The following is a 25855-nucleotide window of genomic DNA, read 5'->3' as shown; positions in this document are numbered from 1 at the left end:
CCTCTGCCCTCCAGGACACCTAAAAATGCATGTTCTTGAAGGACAGAGTTTTTCTTTCTCTACCTTTACAGATGGTTTGTGATTTGTCTCAGTGTGTACAACCATGTCTGAGCACATATACATATGTGTGAGAGCTGGCAAGAAGCAATGAGAAGCAAACCCACTGCCCACTGGCCTTAGACTGCTGAGTCCTGGGTTCAGATCCTGGCCCTGCCACTGATCACTACTGTTACTGGAATCAAGGCAAGGTCACTGCATGTGCCCCAGCAAGGGTGGACAAAAAGACCCTTCTAGGAACCCCTGCTTGTGACAAGCTTTGCTAATTTAATATTCTTTCAGCCCAGTTTCATTCACATTCACTGCTGGCCACCCCTCGGGACCCAGTAGGACTGCGTTCAAGATCACAGACCTTCATCTGAATCCCTGGAAGGGAAAAGTGGATGCAATCAGGAAGACCTGAGTTCCAGTAGGGCCTCTGACAATGGCTGGCAACGTACCCTGGGCAAGTCACTTCATCTCTGGCTTCCTCAGTTTCTCGTTCTGTAAAAGTGGAATGGTGAGTGAGTGGAGGAAGAAAGGCCCTAAAAAAAGGGGGGGGAAAATGGAATGTGAGTTGATGGGTTGGCATGAGGGAGTAAGAAATGCTAATCCAAGTGGAGCAAAGGTCAGAGGTGGAAGGAAGGACCATTACCCAACCCCACATGTCCATTCCATCTGCATTCTGGGGCTCAGCAATCAAAAAGACTTGCATTTTCAGGAAGTGGTTTCCAAAGGTCAGCAGCTGTTATTAGTGGGGGGTAATGGGGGCACATCTGCACTCTATTCATACAATCTATAGCACTTACTGCAAATCCTGGCATGGAATAATGAGAGCTGAATAAATGGCTTCATTCATTCATCAGGGGATGTAAGAGGAATTGAGAACCAAGTTCTGGGTCCCCAGGCTTTAAAGAGGTAGCCACAGATTCCGTGCCTCATGGGAACGCCAATCCCTTGCGCACTGGGCACTTAGAAATAAGGCTGAACTGGGGCAGGTCAGGGTCACCTAACCAAGGTTCCTAGATTCTTAGATTAAGAAAGAACCTGAGAGATCACCACCTTCCATGCCCCCCTCAAGCCAATAAGGTTGAACAGGCCAGTCAAACCATAAACATTAATTATGCAGTGAACTGAGTGCTTGATCTGGAATCAGGAAGACCTAACTTCAAATCCAACCTCAGACACTAGTTGTGTGACCCTGGATAAGTCACTTAACCCTATTTATCTGATTTTTCTGGATTGTGAAATGAACTGGAGTAGATGGGAAATCACTCTAGTATTTTTTCCAAGAATACCCAAGACAAGTCCCAAAGAGGCAGACATAACTACAAATCTATAAAATGATAAAAAATAAATCCAGCATCTTATATGTGCCTGGCCAACAAGGCTTCTTGGACCAATTTTTGAAAATAGGCCAGTGCTGGGGGGAAAGAGGAGGGTATAGTTTTATGTTTGTTCATTTAAGGATGAGATGAGAGAATGACTAGAAGGACAGGGGCTTTCATTGAGAGAAGTGCAGAGATTGAGGAGTGGGGAATAAAATGACCTCACAGCAACTTGTAGGAAACAAAAGAAGGAATTCTGTTTCCATGGGATTAAAACTCCTCCCAGCTTTGTGTGATCTCAGCTAATCAGAGTTTTGACCTGGCAGAAACAGGCTCGTGATCAGGTAAAAGGTCAGAAATTTGTTCACAGGGTTGATGAGCTGTTTGAGGGGAAGCTTGTCAGAGAGAAGATGAAGGGAGGTGTTCAGGCTTCTTCTAGCCAGTGGATGCCAGGGCAGGGGATTCGAATTTTGAACATGTAAAAAGAGTTTCCTTGGTCTATGTAACTGTAGTAGCCATCCCTTAGGATCTAACCTGAAATGAACATAAAAGTTAACAAAAATCATTCCTTATTTCACAAGTATTGTACTTTGTTTAGAGTGTTTCTTACAAACATAATTTTCTTAAGCATTTTTTTGGGGTCTCCTTTAGCAAGGTGTTGACCTGCTTCTCATACTTTTCTTTCATCTCTCTCATTTCTCTTCCCAGTTTTTCCTCCACCTCTCTTGATTTTCAAAATCCTTTTTGAGCTCTTCCATGGCCTGAGCCCATGGTATATTTAGTTTGTCTGTGTGGGATACAGAAGCCTTGACTTCTGTGTCTTTCCCTGATGGTAAGCATTGTTCTTCCTCATCAGAAAGGAAGGGAGGAAATACCTGTTCACCAAGAAAGTAACCTTCTATGGTCTTATTTCTTTTCCCTTTTCTTGGCATTTTCCCAGCCAGTGACTTGACTTCTGAGCATCCTCTTCACACCCACTTGGCCTCCAGATCCACCCAGCCAGCGCTTGGAGTCTGAGATTCAAATGCTGCTTCCCAGCCTCAGGGCTTTGGGCGGGAGGAGGGCTGCTATTCAGTGTGAGATTAAGTTCAGGTGCTCAGGTGGGGGCAGGGCCGCCACACGGGGCTCAGTTCCCTCAGGGGGTTTATGCAGAGACCTTCAACAATAGATCCAGGCTCCTTCCTGCTTGGGGAGCTCCTGTCTGCTGCAGCCCCCGCTGCTGCCTCCTGAGGGGGCCTGAGTTATGGAGACACCCCACTCCCCTCTTGGCAAGCCAAAAAGACTCACTCACCCCCAGTGCCTGTGGGTGGAGGGACCTGCGTGGCTGCTGAAGATTCCATCCCTAAAGCCTTCTTGGATCTGCTCCACTTGGTGCTGCACGGCCAAGGCAGGGCTGGGCTCTGCTCTGGGTCTGGTGCGCGACGGACCTTTTGCATCAGGTTTTCAGGGCTCTCTGGAACAGAAATCTCGTCTGCTCTGTTGTTCTGTGGCTTCTGCTGCTCCAGAATTTGTTGGGAGTTCTTCTTTACAGATGTTTTATGGGCTGTGGGTTCGGAGCTAGCATATGTGTGTCTTTCTACTCTGCCATCTTAGCTCCTCCCCTGCCATGTCAAATGGGAATGATTCTAATGGGGCTCTAGCTTTCCTTCTTTCATTTCCTCCATTCTCACACTTTTAATTCTCCCTGTATCTGGACCCAACATATCAAACTTGTTTGTCAGATTTTTATCTTCCACAATATACCCCATTCACCTATAGTGGGTAGCAAAGAATAAGTACCTGCCCATGCTCATCTCACCCTGGATGCAGCTTGTGCTTTATTCCAGGCAACCTTCTTCCTGGACCCCTTCAAGGCAAGGACAACTGTTTGCCAAGCCAAGATGTTCTCCCCTTACCCCCAAAAGATTTTGGGTCCCATTTGATTGAGGGGGGAATGATGGAGAGATGGGACCTGGAACCTGAATTTTCCCATACATTTCAGCATCCCATTTCCTGAATTTTCCAATAACTCCCTGGCATCTAGCCCAGCCCAGTCCACCTAGATACCCAATAGTCCTTTCACTGTGGCCCTCCAACCCACCCCAGACCACTTAACTCCAGACCACCTTGGGCCACCCCAGGTTATTTAGCCCTCCTTAATCTCATCCAGATTTTTCAACTGTTCCCATTTTTAAATCCAGAAGCAGGAATCTAGCCTGCTTCTATTGGCATTCCAATAAACCTTGCCACTTTGAGTAAAGTGCTTGAATTCTTTCCAGGTAGACTTGCCCTTTATCCTGACATTTCATGGTTCCTAGCAAACCCAAACCACAGTGTGTGTGTGTGTGTGTGTGTGTGTGTGTGTGTGTGTGTGTGTGTGTGTATTCTGGCTTCTGGCTTCATTTTCATCCTCAGACTTTCCTTCTCCTCCAATTCAGCTCACAAGAACCAAGATCAATACCCACTCTGCCCCACTACCTGTTTAATGAGTGTCAATCTATGCCCTAAGGCCCCATTGCACAATCCAGTAAATTTTACAACCATTAAGCCCTTCCCTGCCCATGACTCCCCATTACCAGATAAGGTCCAGGAGGATGGAGATTGCTTTTACTTTTGAGGGAATGCTCATTGATTGGGAAATGGCTGAATTAGTTGTGGTACATTAGAATGGAGTACTTCCATAAGAAATGATGATCAGTAATGCATCTTCTCAGATAATAATGCAATAAAAATTGTATATAATAAAAAGTCATGGAAAGATTGATCGAAATTAATTGGAAACTAAGTAATCTAATCCAAAAGAATGAGTGGATTAAAAAACAAATCAAAGAAACAATCAATAACTTCATTCAAGAGAATGACAATAATGAGACAACACACCAAATCTTATAGGATGTTGCAAAAGCAGTACTTAAGGGAAGTTTTATATTATTGAATTCATACATGAATAAAATGGAGAAAGAGGAGATCAATGATTTGGGCATGCAGGTGAAAAAGCTAGAAAAAGAACAAACTGAAAATCCCCAAGGAAATACCAAATTAGAAATACTGAAAACCAAAGGAGAGATGAATAAAACTGAAATTAAGTAACTATTGAACTAGTAACTAAAACTAGGAGTTGGTTTTATGAAAAGAGAAACAATAAAATGGATAAACCTTTGGTCAATATGATTTAAAAAAGAGAAAGAACACCAGATTACCAATATCAAAAAAGAAAAGTGTGAACTCACCTCCAATGAGAAGGAAATTAAAACAATAATTAGAAATTACTTTGCTCAACTATAGGCCCATGAATTTGACAATCTAAATGAGATGGATGAATATTTTAAAAAATATAAATTTCCCAGTTTAGGAGAAGAAGAAGTTGAATACTTAAATAACCTCATCTCAGAAATAGAAATTGAAGAATCCATCAATAAACTCCCTAGAAAAAAATTTCCAGGGCCAGATGGATTTACAAGTGAATTCTGTCAAACGTTGAAAGAACAGTTAATTCAAATAATTTGTACACTATTTGGGAAAATTGGCAAAGAGTCCTACCAAATTCTTTTTATGATACAAATATGGTTCTGATAGCTAAACCAGAAAGAACCAAGACTGAGAATGAAAATTTTAGAACAATATCTCTAATGAATATAGATGCAAAAATTTTAAATAAAATATTAGCAAAGAGAATGCAGCAACTCATCCTGAGAAGAATACATTATGATCGGGTAGGATTTATACCAGGAATGTAGGGCTGCTTCAATATTAGAAAAACTGTCAGCATTATTGATAATATCAACAGTAATACTAACAGAAAACATGATTATCTCAATAGTTGCAGAAAAAGTTTTTGACAAAATATAACACCAATTTCTATAGAAAACACTGGAGAGCATAGGAATAAATGGAGACTTAATTAAAATGATAAGCAGCATCTACCTAAAACCATCAGCAAGCATGATATGTAATGGGGATAAGTTAGATGCATTTCCAATAAGATCAGGGGTGAAACAAGGATGTCCATTATCATCACTGTTATTTAACATAGCACTTGAAATGTTAGCTTTAGCAATAAGAGGAGAAAAAGAACTTGAGGGAATTGAAACAGGCAAAAAAGAATCCAAGTTATCACTCTTTGCAGATGACATAATGATATCCTTAGAGAATCCTAGAGAATCAAGTGAAAAACTACTTGCACTAAGAAATATCTTTGGCAAAGTTACAGGTTATGAAATAAACCCACATAAATCATATGTATTGCCATATATTACTAACAAAGTCCAACAGCAAGAGATAGAAAGAGAAATCCTATTTAAAACTATAGTAGACACTATAAAATATCTGGCAGTCTATTTGCCAAAACAAACACAGGGACGATATGAATGCAATTACAAAGCACGTTTTGCACACATAAAGTCAAATCTAAATAATTGGAAAAACATCAGTTGCTCATGGGTTGGCCAAGCTAATATAATGAAAATGACAATTCTATCGAAATTAATTTACTTATTCAGTGCCACAACAATCAAACTACCAGAAAATTATTTTCTAGAGTTAAAAAAAATTAACATCAAAATATATCCAGAAGAACAAAAAGTCCAGTACATGAAGGGAATTAATGAAAGTAAATGTTAGGTAAGGTGGTCTAGCCCTACCAGATCTCAGATTGTATTACAAAGCAGCAATCATCAAAACCACTTGGGACTGGCTCAGAAATAGAGGACTAGATCGGTGGAATAGCTTAGGTACTCAAGACACAGTAGTCAATGAATATAATAGTCCACTGTATGATAAATCCAAGGACCCTTGCTTCTGGGATAAAATCTCATTGTTTGACAAAGCCTGATGGAAAAACTGGATACCAGCGTGCTAGACATTGGGCATAGACGAATGGCTGACACCATACAAAAAATCAAGTCCAAATGAATACATGATGTAGGTATAAAGGCTGATACTATAAACAAATTAGGGGAGCAAAGAATAGTGTATTTGTCATATTTATGGAGAATGGAGAAATTTATGGACAAACAAGAAATAGAGAATATTTTGAAGTGCAAAATGGAGAATTGTGTTTACATTAAATGGAAAAGGTTTTGCACAAACACAATCCACTCAAGATTAGGAGGGAAGTAGAAAACTGGGAAAGAATTTTTGCAACTAGTGTCTGAGGTAAAGGCCTCATTTCTAAAAATTATGTAGAGAACTGAATCAAATTTACAAGAATACAAGTCATTCCCCAATTGATAAATGATCAAAGGACATGAACAGGCAGTTTTCAGAGGAAGAAATTAAAGCTATCTATAGTCATATGAAAAAGGGCTGTAAATCACTATTGATTAGAGAGACACAAATCAAAACAACTCTGAGGTACCACATCACACCTATCAGATTGGCTAACATGACAAAACAGGAAGATGATAAACACTGGAGAAGATGTGGGAGAGGTGGAACACTAATACATTGTTGGCAGAGTTGTGATCTGATCCAACCATTCTGGGGAGCACTTTGGAACTATGCCCAAAGGGCTACAAAAATATTCATACCCTTTGACCTAGCAATATTGCCTCTAGGACTGTATCCCAAAGAGATCATAAAAATGGGAAAAGGTTCCACATGTACAAAAACTGTTTATAGCAGCTCTCTTTGTGGTGGCCAAGAACTGGAAATCAAGGGGATGCCCATCAACTGGGGAATGGCTGAACACATTGTGCTATATGAATGTAATGAAGTGCTATTGTACTATAAGAAATGATGAACAGGAAGACTTCAGAGAGGCCTGGAAGGACTCATATGAACTGATGCCGAGTGAAAGGAGCAGAAGCAGGAGGACTTTATACATAGCAACAACCACAGTGTGTGAGGAATTTTTCTGGTAGACTTAGCCCTTCACAGGAATACAAGGACTCAAAATATTCCCAAAGGACTCTTGAGGCAAAATGCCATCCTTATCCAGAGAAAGAACTATGGAATTGGAATGCAGAATGAAGCAGACTCTTTTCTCTTGTGTATGTTTTGTTTTGGGTTTTCTGATTGTTTCTCCCATTCATTTTTATTCTTCTGTGCAATATGACTAATGGGAAAATGTGTTTAATAAGAATGTATGTGTAGAACCCATATAAGATTGCATGCTGTTTTAGGGAGGGAGGGGGAGAAAATTTAAGACTTAAGGAAATGATGATTGAAAACTAAAAATAAACGAATTTTTAAAAAATGATTAGTAGACAGACTTCAGAAAAACCTGGAAGGGCTTGCATGAACTAATGTTGAATGGACGTTGTGTGATGAGGTTCTTTATTGCACTTAGCTGTTCTCAGCAATGCAATATTCCAAGACAATTCAAAAAGACTTCTGATGGAAAATGCTGTCCACATCTAGAGAAATAAGTATGGAGTGACAATTCCACGTTCAATGGAGTGTTTCAGGGTGAGAATACCTCTCTTGCTCTGGACTTCATTGCCCATAGAGCTGTCTTTCTGACCCATACTCACCATCACACTTTGATGTCTGGGATCCCCAGCAATGAAAGGGAAGACAATCCGAGGGGCCCTGTCTCCTGCAAAGCCATCTTTGCACATTCTGGAGCAGTTGTTAACAACGAGGGCAGCAATATCATCTACCAGGGTGAACTTCGAAGTAGCAGGTTTAAATCCTGGAGAGAGAGGAAGTGGTATGGCACCTAGAAGCAGAGGAAGTCAAGTGCAGACTGGGTGGAAGACCTCACAGCTACATGAAATTCATTAGGAAAAGAGCCAGGCATGGGGTAAAAGCTGTAGAAGTGAACTACTGCTTCTTCTTTAATTAACTGTACTTACTCCATACTAAATAATGGCTTTTTGATGTCATTAGATATGATTACAAAAATATCGAGGGAGACAGGATGACTGATTTTCCCTGTAACATCTTTTGACAATGCATTCTATGGAACTCTTTTTTTCTTGTCTTATAACTTTAAAAAAAAGTGGGTTAGGTTACCATGGATCCCAATGCTATTAGATATTGAATGTATTTTTTATGGAATGTAACAAAATATGTGAAAAATGACTGTCTATTGGGAGAAAAGAATAGAAAAATCTTTTAAGAGACCTTGGTCTGTTATCTTCTCTTGGACTTCTTCCTTAACCTGTGCAAAGATCTCCCCAGCCCTGCTCACAGTGTTCACAGAATGTAAAGCTGCAGTTTAGGCAGTAGGTCCCAGCCAAAGTAAGGAAACTGATGTGTTAAACTTTAAGTAATAAGTGAATTTCATCTGTGATCATTCAGGATATCATGAGATTATATCTTTTAGTAATTAGCACAGAGTAAAGTTAAATTTTTGAACCAGATATTCACTGGGTGTAAATGAGTGCTCACTGTCTTCATGTAAGACTCCAAAACATTCTATTTGTGCTGATTGTCCTCCTTATCCAACATTTAACGAGCTTTCTTCCCCAACATTTTCTGTAGTAGTTGCTCCCTTCTACTGACTCAGTGAATTAAATATTTTTAACTCCTACTGGCAAGCTGTGCTGTGAAGCCCACCAAATGTACTCCACCTTCCTTTAGCCTACCTATAGAACAGACCAAGTGGGGAGTTTTTAAACCTATCAAATACTTACTAAGATACAATTTAGAACACATGTCCCTGTGGTGACTTTTGCCTCCAGCAGTTATATTGTATGTATGAAAAGGTTAATGAGTTCTGTATGATTTTGACCAACATTGCTAAGAATTATTATCACATGAACACAATAATTATATCCTGCCCTAACATAGGATGAATGAAGTTCCTAGGGTTTCTCCCCAGTGTGAATTCTCTGATATAAAGTAAGACTGAAGGTGAATCTGAAAGCCTTTTCACATTGTTAACATCCATAAAACTTCTCTTGATTGTGGCGTTTCTGATGTTTAGCAAGACTGGAAGTCTGTGTGAAAGCCTTTCCACATTGATGACATCCAGAAGATTTAGGTTCTGGATATTTTCCAGCAAAACCTCCTTGTATACCTATTTTTTAGAATGTTCTGAGATGCACCACTCCTCCTCAGTGAAGTCCACAACCACATGCTGGAACGTCACCAAATGCTAAACCATCAGCAGTCCCATGACTGAGAGCCAAAAGAGACTCCAGAATTCATCTAGTCCAACTGTCATGTACTGAGAAGAGGAAACTGAAGACCAGAGAAGGGATTTGCCTAAAAGTCATATAACTTTTAGGAATGTCAAAGCCAACATGTGAAATCACTCTCTAAGAACCCCATGGACTTGAGGAAAGCAAAATGCTTTCTATTTGCAGTGAGAATCATGATGTAATAAAACAAACCTGGAGAAAATGTTTTAATATACAACGCTTTTTCCAATGGAATAGGTAGCAGGTATGTGCTTGAAGCACCAATCCAACATTCACAGTGCCTACAGTGCCTATGAATATGCTGGTGCAATTCTGAATCACTTAATATAACAGACTCTCCACATGGAAGACAGAACCAAAACATTTAGTCAGCTATCAGAAAGCCAAATCCAACATAATAACCAAGAAGCCAATACACGTCATCACCGCAAGGGACATGGACATTCTCAAGCCCACCCCCCACCCCACCTTGCTGGGGCCTTCCCACAAACACTCCAGAGCCTAGCTATCTGCTTGCCTGTGTCCTCTCCTCCCTCCACTCTACCTTCTCTCACCAACATCCTCCCAGTTCTGCTCCACCCTTACTGTTCCACCCATTAAGTGAGCTCCTCCCACTGCATGTGACTTAGGCTTCCATGTAATTTAAGCAGGTCACATGGGCCTATTAATGAATGGGAATATCTTCCCATTTAAATTACCATTACATTCTGCCCCAAGATCTTTCGTATTCATTACATTGCTTGGTGGGGCAACTGGTATCTACAGAATTGTAACATGGGTAACTGAAAATAAGCATATAAATTCAAAAGGGGGAGCAAAAGTGGGGAAAGTGAGACATTCATGTACTGGTGTAAGTGTTGTAAATTGATTAAATCATTCTATAGAGCAATTTGAAACTATGCCAAAGGACTGTAAAACAAGCATGCCATTTGACCTAGCAATACCACTAGTAGGTCTGTATCCCAAAAGAGTTAAAAAACAAAAAGGAAAAGGACCTGTAGGAACAACAAGATTTATAGCAGCTCTTTTCTGGGGGTAAAGAATTAGAAGGTGAGGGAATGCCCATCACCTCGGGAACGGCTGAATAAACTGTGGTATGTAATTATGATGGAATACTATTGTACTAGATGAAATGATGAGCAGGATGCTCTCAGGAAAACCAAGAAAGATTTACATGTGTTGAAGCAAAGTGAAATGAACTGGGTACAAAGCAACAGTGGTACTGTAAGATAATCAGTGGTGAATGACTTGGCTGTTGTCAGCAATACAAGGCTCTGTGACAACTCCGAAGGACTTAGGATGAAAAATGCTGTCCATTCCCAGAGAAAGAACTGATGGTATCTGAATACTTCATGAAGCAGGTTTGGTTTTTTGTCATGTTCATTTTTCTTGTGGTGCTTTGTCTGTTTTCATCCACAACGTGGCTGTTATGGGTTGTTGTTGTGCTTGTCCTTTGTTCTCAAAGAGGACCATGACGTCAAGATGATGACAGGACTTGCCTTGCCGTGCAGTTCACTTTCGTTTGAGTGAGCAAGGGTCGTGCAAGGTCACCAATCTCACTTTCTCACCCTGAGCCATCTGGGTCCAGTGGCCTGATATCCATCAGGATGGCTGGAGATGGCCCAAGATGCAGTGGGAGACCCTGGCCCTTTCAGGCTAAGGCCTTATAGCATTCTCTCTTCCAGAAAGGGAACTGATGGACTCGGACTAAGACTGGAATGTATCTTTTCTTTTTCTTTCTTCTCTGTGGAAGACTGCTAACATGGAAATTTGTTTTGCCCAACTTCATGTTTGTAACGGGTTTTTCCATTTTTTGCCTTCTCAATGGGTTAGAGTGGAAGGAGGTAAATCTGAAACTTAAAATTGATTTTTTAAAAAAAAATCACATTAACAGAATGATGATATCATAACGGATTCTGTACTGACAGTGAAATGGATGTGATAAAGCACTGGTCTAAAAACAATGTTGATACAAGGAATGGTTCATCATTGCTTAACTGAGAAATATGAGCAAAATGTTACATACAGTTTGTGAAGTTATGAGGAAAACCAGCTTTACAACTATTATGGATATGTTTTGCATGACTGCACATGTGTAACCTAGATGGAATTGCTTGCCTTCTCAATGAGGGGAGGTTAATGAGGGAGGAAGTTTTAAAAACAAATGTTAAAATGTAAGTGGGGAATAATTAAATACTAAGTAAATTTTAAAAAGAAGTCATTGAGGGAGGAAAGATGATATTCCCAACTTTTGATATGTGAAATTCAAGACAGCAGCAGAATTGCCTGGCCTCTGGCGTCTTCTCCAGCTCCAGTAATTTTTCTGACTCTATGGCAGTAATAATATGTGTTGTGGTTGGGTCACTCCTGGTGTCCCACTCTACCTGATCCCATGGACATAGTTCATGGTGTTTTCTCAGCAGAGATACTGGAGTGGTTTGCCATTTCCTTCTCTGGTGTGGTCCCATTTTTCAGAGAGGAGCTGAGGCAAACAGGGTGAAGTGACTTCTCCAAGGTCACACAGCTAGGTAGTGTCTGGGACTGGATTTCAACTCAAGTGTACCTGACTCCAAGGCCAGGACTCTATCCACTGCACTCCTTACTTGTCCTTGACAGCCAAGCATTTTAAGAATAACTGGACAGTCCTCAGAGAAAAGAGAAAAGCTACCCCAGATGGCAATCCTTAGAACTTTTGGAGCACTCCTCAGGTAATTCAGACTAGACCACAACTGCCCTCCGTGTTTTCTGGTGGGAGTTTCTCAGACTGTCACATGCCCAGTGCGAAAACTTTATCATCTCTATTAACAGAGAGGAATTCAACTGGGACAAGCCAGGGGAAGTTCTGTCCCCTACAACCTACAGACCCCGACCCCACCCCCTCTATTTCCATCTGGCTTCAGGGAGGCAAGTGAGATGGCTTGTCTTCCCTGGAGATCAAACTTCCTTGTTCAGTCCCTTCCCCCACCCCCAGGAGCTAAAACAAAAGATGAGACAGTAGTGAGGCCTTGAAGACAGAAGCATGTCTTTCTTGGAACATCCTGGAAATGGGAACACGGACATGAATTCATCAGAACTCATTGCTTCATAGCCCTCCAACCTCATTTAAAGCAGGCACCCTATTGCACAAAATTCCCAGGAATATTTGCCAGGTGGGAAGGGTGGTTGCTAAAGAAACTTCTCTGAACTGGTTTCATTTCCTTGCTCTGCAGAAGCTCCCAATTACAACTAATGTAGGGAACTAGAAAATCCTCTCCATGTTGGCCATTAAATCTTTGGAAGTAGCCCCCTTCCTGCCTTCCTAGTCTGCTTCCTACTTCCTCCAAGACCCCCAGTCATCCATCCAGCAAGGGCCACCTTCTGCTGCTCACCCATCATCCATGTCTCCCTATTCTGAGGAGAATAGAAACTTTTCATAGGCTGGGACATTGGGGCTTTTGGTACAGACTCTGTGTGTGTGTGTGTGTGTGTGTGTGTGTGTGTGTGTGTGTGTGTGTGAGAGAGAGAGAGAGAGACAGACAGACAGACAGACAGACAGAGACACAGAGACAGAAACAGAGAGACAAAGACAGAGAGACAGAGAATTAGAGTCTGTGCCAGGGCCCAGTGTCAATCTGGGGAAGACTGTAAAACAAGTGTTTATATATCCTGGCTATGTGATTCTGGATGAGTCACTAGACCTGTTGGTTTCACTTTCCTCAATTATAAAGTGGAGAGAATAATGGCACCTCCCCACAAAGACTGCTCTGAGGATTGCATTGGCCAAGTGCTTAGCAGTGCCAAGCACATGGGTGTGGTATAAATGCTAGTTTTTATGATTGTTGTTTCTCTCCAGGAGGTTCTTAGGACCTCTGGGCTGAGGAATTTCCCAACACTAACCTCAACTTGCTTCAGGTGAGGCACTGTTTCTCCTTTGCACCCCAGTGCAGTGTTTGGAACCTACACAGGAGGAAACTGAGGTTAAGAGATCATGTGACCTGAAACAGTTGGTGGGTATCTGAGTCAGGGTTTGAACTCAGGTTGACTTATGTCCAGCACTACCCACTGTACCACGCAGCTATTTTCCTTCATAGAGGTGACTGAGAGTTAGCTACAAAAAAGCAGGCCCAGCACTGAGGGAGAGTTACCCCCATAGGGAAGTGGGCAAGGAGAAAAACAGACCAGGTCAGATCAGAGAAAGGACTTTCTAAGGACTTATGGATCCCTTGGCTATCAGTCCAACAGGCAGGAGGAGACCCAGGAAAAGAGAGAATCTCCCAGAACAAGTGTTTATCCAACAGGCAGTGATGGCTGACTATAACAATGGATACAGACAAGTCAGGAGAAGCAAAGGAGGGGCTAAGGTCTTTAGCAATAAGGAGACTATGGCTTTCATCTGATTGAATAAGACCTGACTTGCAGGAGGTTGGAAAAGGAGGCAAGGGGGTGGGAAAGGGAGAGAGAATCCAGTACTGGGACTTGTTCTTTTCCTTTTTTTTGAGGAAAACAATGGTTAAGTCACTGGTTCAAAGTCACAAGTAGTGTCTGAGGCCATATTTGAACTCAGATTCCCTTGGCTCTAAGCCACTGTTGTACCCATTGTACTACCAACTGGTTCACAAAGAGGTTGGGGCTTTTTGATTAAGCATTTACCTGTGAAAATGAGGAAAGAGGATAAAGTTAGGGATGAGAAGGCTAAGGGAAATGTTTTTAAAGATGGGGGTATCAACCTGTAAGTTTGGTTAAAAAGGCAAACAGGCTCAATGCATATTGTTTATTCCCTTAAAGTTAGAGGTTACATGTCCAAAGCCAGAAGGAAATCTCTGAATGTTACAAGAATCACTAGGCTTACATCTGTTTTAGGACAATCCTAGAGTATCTGTGTCTCTCAGATTTATGGTTTCTATATGTCTTTTAACTATTCCATGAGAAAGTGTTCAGCCTAGAGGCCGATGGGCTACCCGAGTCTGCTTACCTTTTGTCCAGGTCCAGGTGGCCAACTGGATAAACGTATTGAGAGAAGAGACTTTCCAGAGTCAAACAAGGGTTAGGCTTTATTCAGGGTCTTAGTTATGTATCCATATGCAGGGTGAAATTCTTCCTTAGGTGAGAGGAATCCTTCTCCCAAGGGGCAAGGATCATACAGCAAGAGGATGGGAGTGGAAGAGGGGAGGGAGCCTCTTCCCTCTAAGGACCCCACAGCAAGAAGAGCCTCCGGAGGGGACCCCGCATCCAGAAGAGGGCCTTCAGGCTTTCCTGTCCCTACTTAAGCTCTCCCACCGCATAGTTTGCACGTGAATACCGTGCGTGCTCTCAGCCCCTAGCTAATTAACAACATGTGTGCTCAGACCACGGGCCAATCTCAAGGGTGGGATGCTCTCCCCAGCAAGTTTCCCACTGAGAAGAGGTGGAAATGCATGAGATAGCCTGTGTTTCACAACTCAATCCCCAGCTGTTCCCTGGGGGGCCTCGTGAGAACTCTGAGGTTTAGAAGTCCTCACTTTTACCTGCCCAAGACTGTCCACGTGAAAACTGAGCTTACACCCCAACAAGAAAGGCATTTTCGTAATTGAAATAGGTTTTTAATACAATAAGATAAGAGAGTTTGCAATGTTTCCACTGAAATTATGACCCAGGATATCTGTGTTTTCTTTACCATTAACATGTCATAACATGGTATATGTCCACAAAGTATTAGGATATGAACAAAGTCCAATTATACAGGATAAAGTCTCTGGTTAAGGGTCTCATAAAGTATGCTAAGTCAGTCTCATCTGGGCTTGTTGACAAAAGAAGAGGTTTTCTCTGAGTTTACTTCAGAGAACAGGGAAACTGTCAGGTCCAGATTCTTTTGATTGATTAATTCATGCTCTGGACCTTATTAAAGTCCAAAAATGATATTAAATGTTGTCATTTCCTCCTTTTGGTCAAAGGCAAGCTGAAGTCTTCTCCTGTAGACCAACAAAGGTATGGAAAAACCTCTAAATAAGCAGCCCTGTGTATGCAAGGGGCTCAAATAGGGAGAGAGCTGTCCTTCACGCAGGTCTAGGGAAAGCTCTTGGGAAAGCTGTCCAAGTCTGATGTTGTCTTTTTTAGGCCCTTTTGAAACCAGAGGGCAAGGTCTCCTGTGGGCTCAGGATCCACTCAGGAGCAGGGGCACTAGATGTTACAGAGGGATCCAAGAGTCCATATAGTCAGGAAGACCTGTCAGGGAAAACATGTCTCAGAAAACATATGATTTGAGAATTGAGAGGAAACAGTACAACGTAGTTAACATGGCTAAAGGCACATAGAAATAGTTTAGTTTCCCAGCCACGCAAGGCTAGTTTCAAACAGTACAATAAATGGCTTCAGTTTCCTAGCCGTGTAGGGCTAGATTCAAACAACACAATAAAGTTTTTCTCACAGCTCACAAAATTGCAGTTTTACATTAAGTCAAGTACAGATGAAACTACGATGGCTCACAATAGACGAGTTTTGAGAAGGGAGATTTACATGTCACCAAGATAAACAAGAAAATTAAACACGGAGCATACAAATAAAGGCAATCATTATTTCCAATGTTAACTAACATTAAGTTCCTTGTATCCCAGTAATCCATTCTTAATATTCATTTAAACATCACTTTCTGAATCCTAGATGTCTCATGTAGTTACCTGATGCCTAGATATCCTTTCTTTGACAATAGCTTTTATTCTTGGGACAGTTCAAAAGGGAGTTCCGCTTCTCTGGTTCAGATCTAATAGTTCCCAGATAATTCCGACAGTATAAATTAGTACAATCACTTAAAATTTGTTCTCCATTTTTTGGAAACTTCGTAGAATTTCAGTTTATATAACATTTGCTGTTCTATCCTTACCTAAGTCCTGTACCTGGTATAAGAATCTTTTAAAATGTGAGGGTTCAATTATAAAATGAATTCATCTATCTTTTAAAATTATTGAACAAATACTTTAAAAAAGAAAAAATAATTTCAATTACTTTTACCACTATCTTATACAATTTATGTGCAAAAAAACCAAATTTGAGATCTTATTACCAAAACACGATAAATTCTAGAAGCCAATCATATACATCTGTGTATAATTCTTAGAGGAATCAGGCTGATCCTATTGCTTTTCCTCAAAATTTTGCTATCATTTTCATTAGACATCTATCACATTACATCTTTGTCTTATTACCTGGTCTAATCATTTCCTCCTTTGAAGGATGTGATCTCCACATATTATTTATTTGGCCATGAATATACGTTAAAAGTGTAAGCTATTCATTCTTGCATCCCATTACAGCAACTCAAAGATGTTCCAATTTCCATCTATTTGTTTAATAATAGACTTAGTTTTGTACTTATAGAACTTCTTACTTCTAGATATTGGCTGTAAAAGAAAAAGAAGAACAATGTCATGTCTCTTCACAGAAGGAAAGAACTTCCTTAGTTCAGTTTGATCCCAGCAATGAATCATTATCTGACAGACAATCATATTCATTAGGTGCTGAAAGGAAGGTTTAGGAGTAATCAGGTGGGGAACTTCCTTTTTCAGAAAGGAAATAGCACATTTACATTTGTGAAATAGAGTTAGGAAGATCCTACCTAGGTCATGTCCAGGGTTTTTTCCAAAACCTTTCCAGATATCCACCTTTCCCTGCCTGCAGCACATGCCAATCGACCTTATGATACCTTAGACAACTATTCCTGTAATCAGAGCTTAAAACAATAGTAAATTGCAGTCCCAATCTTAAACAACAAACAAATATTGACTGGTATCCTTCAGATTGGGCCATCTCAAATTTGATTGAGCTATTAATTATCAAATCAAGTTACATAGTTTTTCTATCTTCTTAAAATACTCCCTCACACTATCTAAGCATATTTAAGCCATCTGAAACTGACACGAAGGTATTCAGAACAACTATCTAAGAACAAGAAAGAGATCTTTGAATAACCCCTATTAGTTCCCAAACCTTATCATCTGCCTTCCACATTTTCAATTAAACCTCTGTTTATCTTTCCAGATCTCTCAATCCCATCATTCAGATTATTCAGCTTTCCTTTATATTTTAACCATAAGACAAGATAGCTCACACATTATTACTATTTACTAGCCTAACTGTACTGGAATGCCATTCCAGCTTTTAGGAAGCAAAGAGGTTAATGGTTAATCAACCTTACAGGTTGATGGGTTTATATCTTTGTTTCACAAGTTTCTTATTCTTCCCTAATTATTCTCATTCTGGAAGGTAAGCTACCCCAGGATTCAAGTCTTTTACATATGATAAATTCAAATGTTAATTTAGCTTTTGCAAAGGCCATGGAGTAACTACAAATTCAGATCAAAACAGCAAGATATCTTCTGTTTTATAGCTCATTACATTAATTTAACAGTGAAATACCTTGACAATTTATCAGGCCTTCTAAAATCACACAAGAATTTTCAAAACATTTCTTCTAAAACTATTTCCCCTTCTTTAAAAATAGTTTAAAATTTATTCTGATGTTCCCTAAACTTTTATGAAGAAAATTAATTGGAAACTTTTAAAATGATAGATATCTCTTTCTTCCTCCTTAAAGCAAAAATAAACCTTTAAAATTGGAACTCATTAAACTATGTTGGTGTAAAAAACACAGATTCAGAAAGTATTATAAAAAACGTAAATTCTTAGTTATTACAGAATTCCTGGATATCACAAAGTTATTTGTCAAAAAGGCATTTGTGATGGAAAAGAGATTTAGTTCCTCGAAGTCAAGAATGACATATTCATTTAATTTAGCTTTATCACAGTAACATTTTTCCTTAAATATATCACTAGAAATTAAGTACATTCTGACATTTCACATAGATAGTCCATAAACCTTCAAATTGACATACATGAATATATCTTTCAGATGAAACAGGCTTGAAAATCACACTCCTATTTTTTTAAATTGATTCTCATTTGCTCAATAGGGATTCTACCACGCGAAGCCTTCTGCACAGAGTTTTATAAGAACTTTAGGTCAATGCATTGCTAAATCATCTTGCATAACTCATGGAAACTATAACTTTAAACCACCATATATTTTCATAATAGCCAAGATTTCAAATGAAAAAATCTGCTATCACAGTAAATATCAAATTATCTAATTTCATCACATCTTTTAAAAAGCCCAATTCATATGCAACAAGAACCAAAATAAAATTCCTTTGGCAACATTTCTACCTCACAGCTGTCTCTCAGATTTCACAATCTAGGAGAAATTCAATCTTAGAAATACAGTTTTAACACAAACAATAGATTTCATATGATATCAGCTGCATTTCCAGATTATCACCCATAGAAATTATTCATCTTATTACTTTTGGCAATTAAAACCACTTCAAAGTTAACACTTACATGAGAGAGAGATAATAATGTTGTATGTAACATATGGCAGTCATTATGTTAAGCATTTTACAATCATTAATCATTTTGATCCCATAGCAACAACCATTATTATTTTTATTTTACAAATCAGGAAACGGGTCAAGCAGAGATAAAATAAATTTTAGGAACTGAAACAGAGAAATGTGAAGTCTACCAAAAGCAGAAAGGCTGGCATCCAAGTGGTGACGATTCTTGTAGGCAGGATTTAGGGAATGCTAGCCACAAGCCTGATCCATCCACCTCTCCCTTCCCCCGCAGCTGCAGAATTTTCTAAGCCTGAAGCAATCTGCAGCTGTCCACAGGTGGGCAGGATGTGTAGGACCCAGGTGACATTTCCAAGCTTTACCTAGAAGGGTGGGCCCAAGGCCACAGGACTGATAGAATCACTGCCAATCTGTGAGTTGCTGCCCCTACACTTCCTTTCTTCAGTTGGGGAAATGTGATTTAAGTTTTCCCTACACTTCTCCTGCATTCTCTTCTCTTAATCTGATCTGGGATGAGAGGGGTTAACATGAACCCTTTTGGCTATTAAAAATCCTCATTCTTAGATATTCTCTTAACTCTGGGAGGGAGTGGGGAATGTTAAGTCATCAGGATTAGCAGGGGGTGTTTTAGCAAGGTGAGCTCCATCTTTCACAGTAATTTCAAATGATCAGTTCCTGAACTTTTTAATGATTAATCTCAAAACCTACAAAATCTGCTAAAATGATTTTAGCTAAGATCAACTAACTTTCCATTGTAATTTCAGCTTGGCCAGACTGGAACAACAAGGAAAAGTCTTAAAGTTGTTGTTGTTGTTTTGTTTATTTCCCTAGTTGCAGCTCTTAGAAGTCTGTGGCTGCCTGCATTTTAAATCTTACAGGACTCATTCACAGCACACGATACAGACAGGGATATACACTGACAGACAAATAGACAATTAACCACAGGACAAATACAAACAGAGCTCACAATAAACAACACAGAGGGGGGATCAGAAATTTGTTAGAAATCCCCATCAGGAATTAGCTATTTTATTTCGAGGAAAGGGGGTTGCAAGGATTCAAGACCTGACAGAATAAGGGTGGAACATGCAACCGTTGCTCAGAGCACCCCTATGGTCTTTGGAGAGGTGGGAAGCCATGGTGTCCCGAAATTTCTGACTATCTTCAGGAAATAGGCCCCATGGGAATAGGTGCAGGCCTCTAGTCTGTAGGTGGATTGTAACGGTCCTCTTCAAGATTAGAGCACTTAAAGGATGTTTTGTTGCCCTTTCAACTTAATTTGGTTTCAAAATAAAGTAACTTTTACCAGTCCAAAAGAGCCCTATCATGACCAACAAAATTTAGGCTATCTTTAGTTAGTTGACACTAGTACTAGCAATAGTTGTACTAATTTTCTTAATTAGTCAAAGGAAATGTAAGTAATGCAAAATGGTCCCAGTCCCCAGGCTAGCTTAAAGAGAATTTGTGGATTTCAACCAAACTAGTGTGTATCCTTTGGAATCTGGAAATAGGAGGACTTACTCAATCCTGTCAAGGTTTAAGACTTCAGGAAAAATGAATCCTGATTCACCTAAGTCTCTTGCCTTTAGTAAAGTGGGGAGCTGTGTTCCCTCCTAGTTCATCAGTTCCAATCCGAGTCATGGTACCATAATTGTCGACCTGAAAGTTTGGTTAAAAAAGGCAAACAGGCTGAATGCATATTGTTTATTCCCTTGAAGTCAGGGCTTATGTGATCATGGAGCCAGAAAAACTTCTGACTGACTAATACAAGAATGACCAGGCTTAAATCTGTTTTAGGACAATATGAGGTTGTCTGTGTCCTTCAGATTTATGGTCTCCATGAGTGATCAACTATACATGAAAAAGAATTTCTTAATTGGATAGGTTCTAAATACAATAAAAGAAGAGAATTGACAAAGTGTCGATTGAAATTACAACTCAGAACATCTGTGTTTTCTCTATATCATGTCATATGTACATGTCATAACAAGATAAAAAAAAAAAGTCCCACTATTCAAGATAGTGTCTCAGGTTCAGGGTCTCATAAGGAATGCTAAGTCAGCCCCATCTGGCCTTCTTGATTGACATGGAAAGAGGTATTCTCTGAGTTTACTTCAGAGAACAAAGAGACTGTTATGTCCAGGCTCTTCTGAGTGATTAATTCAAGGTCTGTCCCTTATTAAAGTCCAAAAATGATATTATATGATTATCAAGTTCCATCTCACCTTCATGAAGGCACTCAGATTCAATCTAGCTCAGACTCTGTCTAGCTGAGATTCTATCTGGTCTGCTTGTTAATACAAGCATTACAAATGCTTAGGTTCCTTAAGAGTCAATCCAGTATGACGAATCCTTAATAAACTTTTTTTCTTTGGCTTTAAGAAGGCTTGTGTCAAATTCATTTGAGCAGGACCTGACATGTTGGTATTTTGGGGTCCCCACCACCTGAAACCTCAACAATTCCATCTGCAGTCCCGGGCTCAGCAATCAAAAAGAATTGGATTTTCAGGAAAGGCTTTCCAAAGGCCAGCTCCTGTAATCAGGTAGGTTAATGGGAAGCAGATCTGCACTCTGGTCATAGAATCTATAGCACTTACTGCAGATCCTGGCATGGATTAAGGACAAGCTAAATAATTGACTTTTCATTTATTCACTGGGAGAGGTAAGAGGAATTGAGAGCCAAGATGCAGATCCATAGTCATTTAAGAAGTAGCTATAAATTCCCTGGCTGTGGAGACTCCAGTCTCTGCCCATTGGGCACTTAGAAGTAAAGCTGAGCTGGGGCTGAAAGGGGTCACAGCACCAAGGCTCCTAAGATCTTAGATAAGGAGAACCCTCAGAGATCACCAACTTCCATGTCCCCTTCAGACAATAATACATCAATTACGTACCTACTGGGTGTTTAACTAGACAGAGTGCCTGGTCTAGGGTCAGACTTAAGTCAATATGCCAACCTCAAACACCAGCTGTGTGATCCTGGGTAAGTCCCTTAACAGTATTTGCCTCAGTTTCCTCATCTGTAAAAAGGAGATGGCAAACCACTCCAGTACTTTTTTCAAAGCTCAGAGTGGTCATTGATTTGTCAAGGGTCACAGGGGCATTAAGAAACAGCCAGAATTCCAGCCTGGGTCATAGATCTATTTGGGAATTCCAAGATCATTTTCTGAAATCCATCCAATTCTCAACATTCTTGAGTTGGTGGTTAGTTTCTTTGGGTTTTTTTGGTGTTTATTTTTGCTCTGAGCTGATCTCCAAATCACAGAAATGCATGTATATCTGAAACCTGAAAGGGACTTAGCTAGAGATCGGCAAGTCTACCCCATGTTTTACAGAGAACACTGAGGTTCAGTGATTCACCAGTCAAGGTTAAGTGGAGAGGGCCTGGAATCAGACCTGAGAGAATCCTCCCTCTGACATGTCCTGGCTAAGACTCTGATAAAGTCACTACCCCTCTCACCTTCAGTTTCCTAATGTGTGAAATGGGGATTACAGCCCTTCTCTGGCAGGGCTTTTATGAAGGTCAAAGAGATCTAACATCTAAAACAATGTAAAGTTTAGTACTGGAACCTGGGCAGCTGGATTCTAATCCAAGTCCTGATCCCAAATGCAGAGCTGTTCCCCACCTCTACTAGTCAGCCTCCCATCCTGAGGTTAGGGGCAAGCTGCTGGAGAGTTCTCTCTAGAGAGAAAGGGAGGATTTCTTGGGGAGGGAGACCCAAGACTAAATGATTCACTTCCTGGTCCTGAAGTGGCCTATCCAACAAAGGAGGTGGGGTGGTGGGGACCCCAAAATACTGATATGCCACATCCTGCCCGAATGAATTTGACACAAGCCTTCTTAAAGTCAAAGAAAAACAAAGCTTATTAAAGATTTGCCATACTGGGTTGACTCTTAAGGAGCCTAAGCAGTTGTAGTGCTTGTATTAACAAGTGGGCCAGAGGGATGAAGGTCTCAGCTACTGAAACTGCTTCATACTGAGAGAGGACATAGAGCTGTCCTTGCCTTACAAGAGTACTGCCATTTGAGGGGTTGGGCCTGCAGCCAAGGTTGGGAACTTGGCCGATACCAGGTCCAGAGGATGATGGGTCATGGTCCTGGAGAGTGGTTGGTACCCAGCCTGAACTGTCATCTGCAAGTGGAGGGCACAAATCTGGCAAAGAGATTAAACAAAGAAGAACCAAAAAAGAATAGAAGAAATAACTAAAAGTGGCGTGGGTATGAGAATACTGTCAAACTTCCTCACACCCTTTCAACACACTTAGTAACTATCCAGGAACAGGAAGGCTTGGATGACCCCAAACATGGGTTGGCATGGCAAATACAATAATGCCAATTTTATGTGAGCTAATTTATATCTTCAAGGGGATCTCAATTAAATTATTAAAACCTTGTTTTACTGAGTTAGAAAAAAAACCATTGCAAAATTCATTTGGAAGAACAGAAGGTCAAGAACATGAATGGAACAAATAAAAAAATAATATAAAGGGAAAAGGTTCAGTAGAACTTGATCATTGAAACTGCATTATAAGGCAGATGTAGTACTGGCTAGGAACCAGAAAGGTAGATTAATAGAATAGGGTAGAAGTACAATTTATAGCAGCAAATAGTTAAAGGAAACATGCATTTGACAAGCGTAAAGACTTAAGATTTGGGGATAGGAATTCATTATCTGGTAAAAATTGTTGGGAAAACCAGAAGGAAATATGGCAGAAATTATGCATAGATCAATATTCTACATTATTTATCAAGATAATGTCAAAATGGATACATGAGACATATTTAATGAGAGAAACAAGAAATTTGAAGATCATGAAAAATGTGGATTATTAGACTTATGGACAGAAGAACAACTCATGGATAAACAAGTGATAAGGAAGGGTGTGAGGTGTGAAAAAGATAATTTTGATTAGGTTAAATTAAAAAGGTTTTGTACAAGTAAAAGCAATGTAATGGAGATCAGAAGGAAAGCAGGGAATTGGTGGGAAGGTATCAGAGGAGGCTGGAGTTGAATTCATTCAGCAGTACCTGGCTGTTGGTATTTTGGGGTCCCAAACACCCCAAACCTCAACATTTCGTTCCCTGACCTGATCATATATATTGTTGAGAAGTACATCTATTGATCAGTTCCCATTCAGCAAACACATAAGTCTCCTTGCTTTAGTCTCTCAGGCCTCCTGTTCAGGTCTGCTTTGTTTTTCTCATCTTTATGAGAGACTTTATCCAGAGGTGACAGGACTGGTAAAGTGTTGTCCTTCTATGGTTCTGGGTCCAAGGGAAAGGCCAAGGCTGGGGAGCCTGGCATGTCCGTGTGGCTCTTGCTTGGCTCTCTGTGGATGCTGCAGAATCTTCTTTTCCTAGCTTATCCCTTCCCGTGTTTGTCAGGATGGTTTTTGCTGAGTCTGACAGCAAGAGTGGGATCCTGCTGGTCTGGTTTCCCCCAAGAAGTGGAACACGTTTTATCAGATGTTTATTTCTATTCGTTGTCTTTTTACAAGCTTTTAAACGTGTTTCCTGTAAACAAGAGACTCAGGGTTTTGTTTTCTGACCCCTCCCCCGCTGGCTGTTGGGTTATTTTCAATTTTCCCTCAAAGTCCTGAGTCTGGTTTCTCTTTCTCGCCTCCTCTCACGTTAAAGTGAGTCCGAGACTCAGATTTTGGCTCCTTCATCCCTTTTAATTTTTCACTCTAAGTATTTAACCTTCCCCTTCCTCTTCCCCTCAGTTCCCTGTCACGTGCAATCCCCTTTCCCGTTTTCCCTTCACGTTATTTTCTATTTTAGGTTCTCATTTCCTGGGCCTTTCCCTCCAAGTCTTTTCCCGACTTCTCTTTTTCTTTGGTCTTTCTGCCCACCCTGCCCTTGCCTCTCGCATTCCTGACACTAGCCCCGCAGTTGATCCTTCAGGTTTCTCAGGCTTTCTGCAGGCAGGAATCCTTTCCACGTGACTCTTTCCGCGTCTGCAGTTGCCTAGGAGACCACGTCCTGCAAAGGATGCTGGGAAGATGGCGGCGTAGGTCGTATAGTCTCAAGCTCTGCAGAATTCCCTCCGCCCCAGAGATCAAAGAGCAGGTTCGGGCGGACCCGGAGCCGGGACCAGGTGAGAGTCGGGCCCCAGCGTGGGGAGCCCCGAAGGGAAATCCCGCGAGATTTCCTTCGCCGGGCCGGGTCCCACCCCAGGAACTTGTACTGGGAGAGTGAGGCGTGGGGGAAGCCTGGGGAGACCCCCCGGGGCCCAGGAAGGGGAGACCCGGATGTGGGGGGAGGGGCAGACCCGGCGGTGCTGGGGGCCTCGCTTTGAGGGGCAGGCTGTCCGGGGCCCCTTAGTCCCCAAAGGCAGGGTCCGAGGTCGCGGGGCATCATGGGAAGGCGTGAGAGGCAGGAAGGGCCCGCGCAGGGATCGGGGGCTGCTCGGTGCCCGGAGCCCGGGCCGGGATTCCGCGAGGACGGGCCGGAGTCTGCCCGCGGCCTCGGACGTGCCCGCCTCCTTCACGGCCCGAGGAAGCCTCGAGGACGTCGGATCCCGACCTGGATCCGCGGCCGAAGCCCCCGCGCGTGGGGATCTCTCGGTCCCGTGGGGGGGTCTCTCGGTCCCGTGGGGGGATCTCTCGGTCCGTGGGGGTCTCTCGGCCCCGTGGGGGGGTCTCTCGGTCCCGTTGGGGGGATCTCTCGGTGTGTGGGGGTCTCTCGGTCTGTGGGGGGTCTCTCGGTCCCGTGGGGGTCTCTCGGTCCCCTGGGGGGATCTCTCGGTCCGTGGGGGTCTCTCGGTCCCGTGGGGGGGGTCTCTCGGTCCGGGGGGATCTCTCGGTCCGTGGGCATCTCTCGGTCCCGGGGGGTCACTAGGGGAGTCCACGGTCCGTGCGTGGGACGGGAGTCCGGTCCTGTGGGGTCCGTGGGATCCCGCTTTGTGGAAGGAGAATTCGGTGAGAAATGGCCGGAGCCGCCGGGTCAGGGTCGGTCCGAGCGCACGGACCGGACCGGGCTCCGCAGGGACGGGGCCTGCGGGGAGACCCCGGAGGAGAGGAGGGGGGATGGCCGCGGGTTCTGACGGTCCGGCGCCGGTTG

General features: G+C 41.7%; 1 protein-coding gene across 1 annotated transcript in view; it reads left to right on the top strand.

The window, feature by feature from the left end:
- Window positions 1-25855, top strand: part of LOC140508282 (uncharacterized) — a 216110-nt gene that overhangs the window by 119738 nt on the left and 70517 nt on the right. The window contains 1 exon segment of the mRNA XM_072616081.1: window positions 72-24890. Within this exon segment, the coding sequence (XP_072472182.1) occupies window positions 24785-24890 (106 nt within the window). The 5' untranslated portion in view covers window positions 72-24784.

The sequence above is a fragment of the Notamacropus eugenii genome, chromosome 5 (assembly GCF_028372415.1).
Source record: "Notamacropus eugenii isolate mMacEug1 chromosome 5, mMacEug1.pri_v2, whole genome shotgun sequence".
NCBI lineage: Eukaryota > Metazoa > Chordata > Mammalia > Diprotodontia > Macropodidae > Notamacropus > Notamacropus eugenii.
Note: the sequence above shows the minus strand (reverse complement) of the source record. Positions and strands in the feature narration are given on the sequence as shown.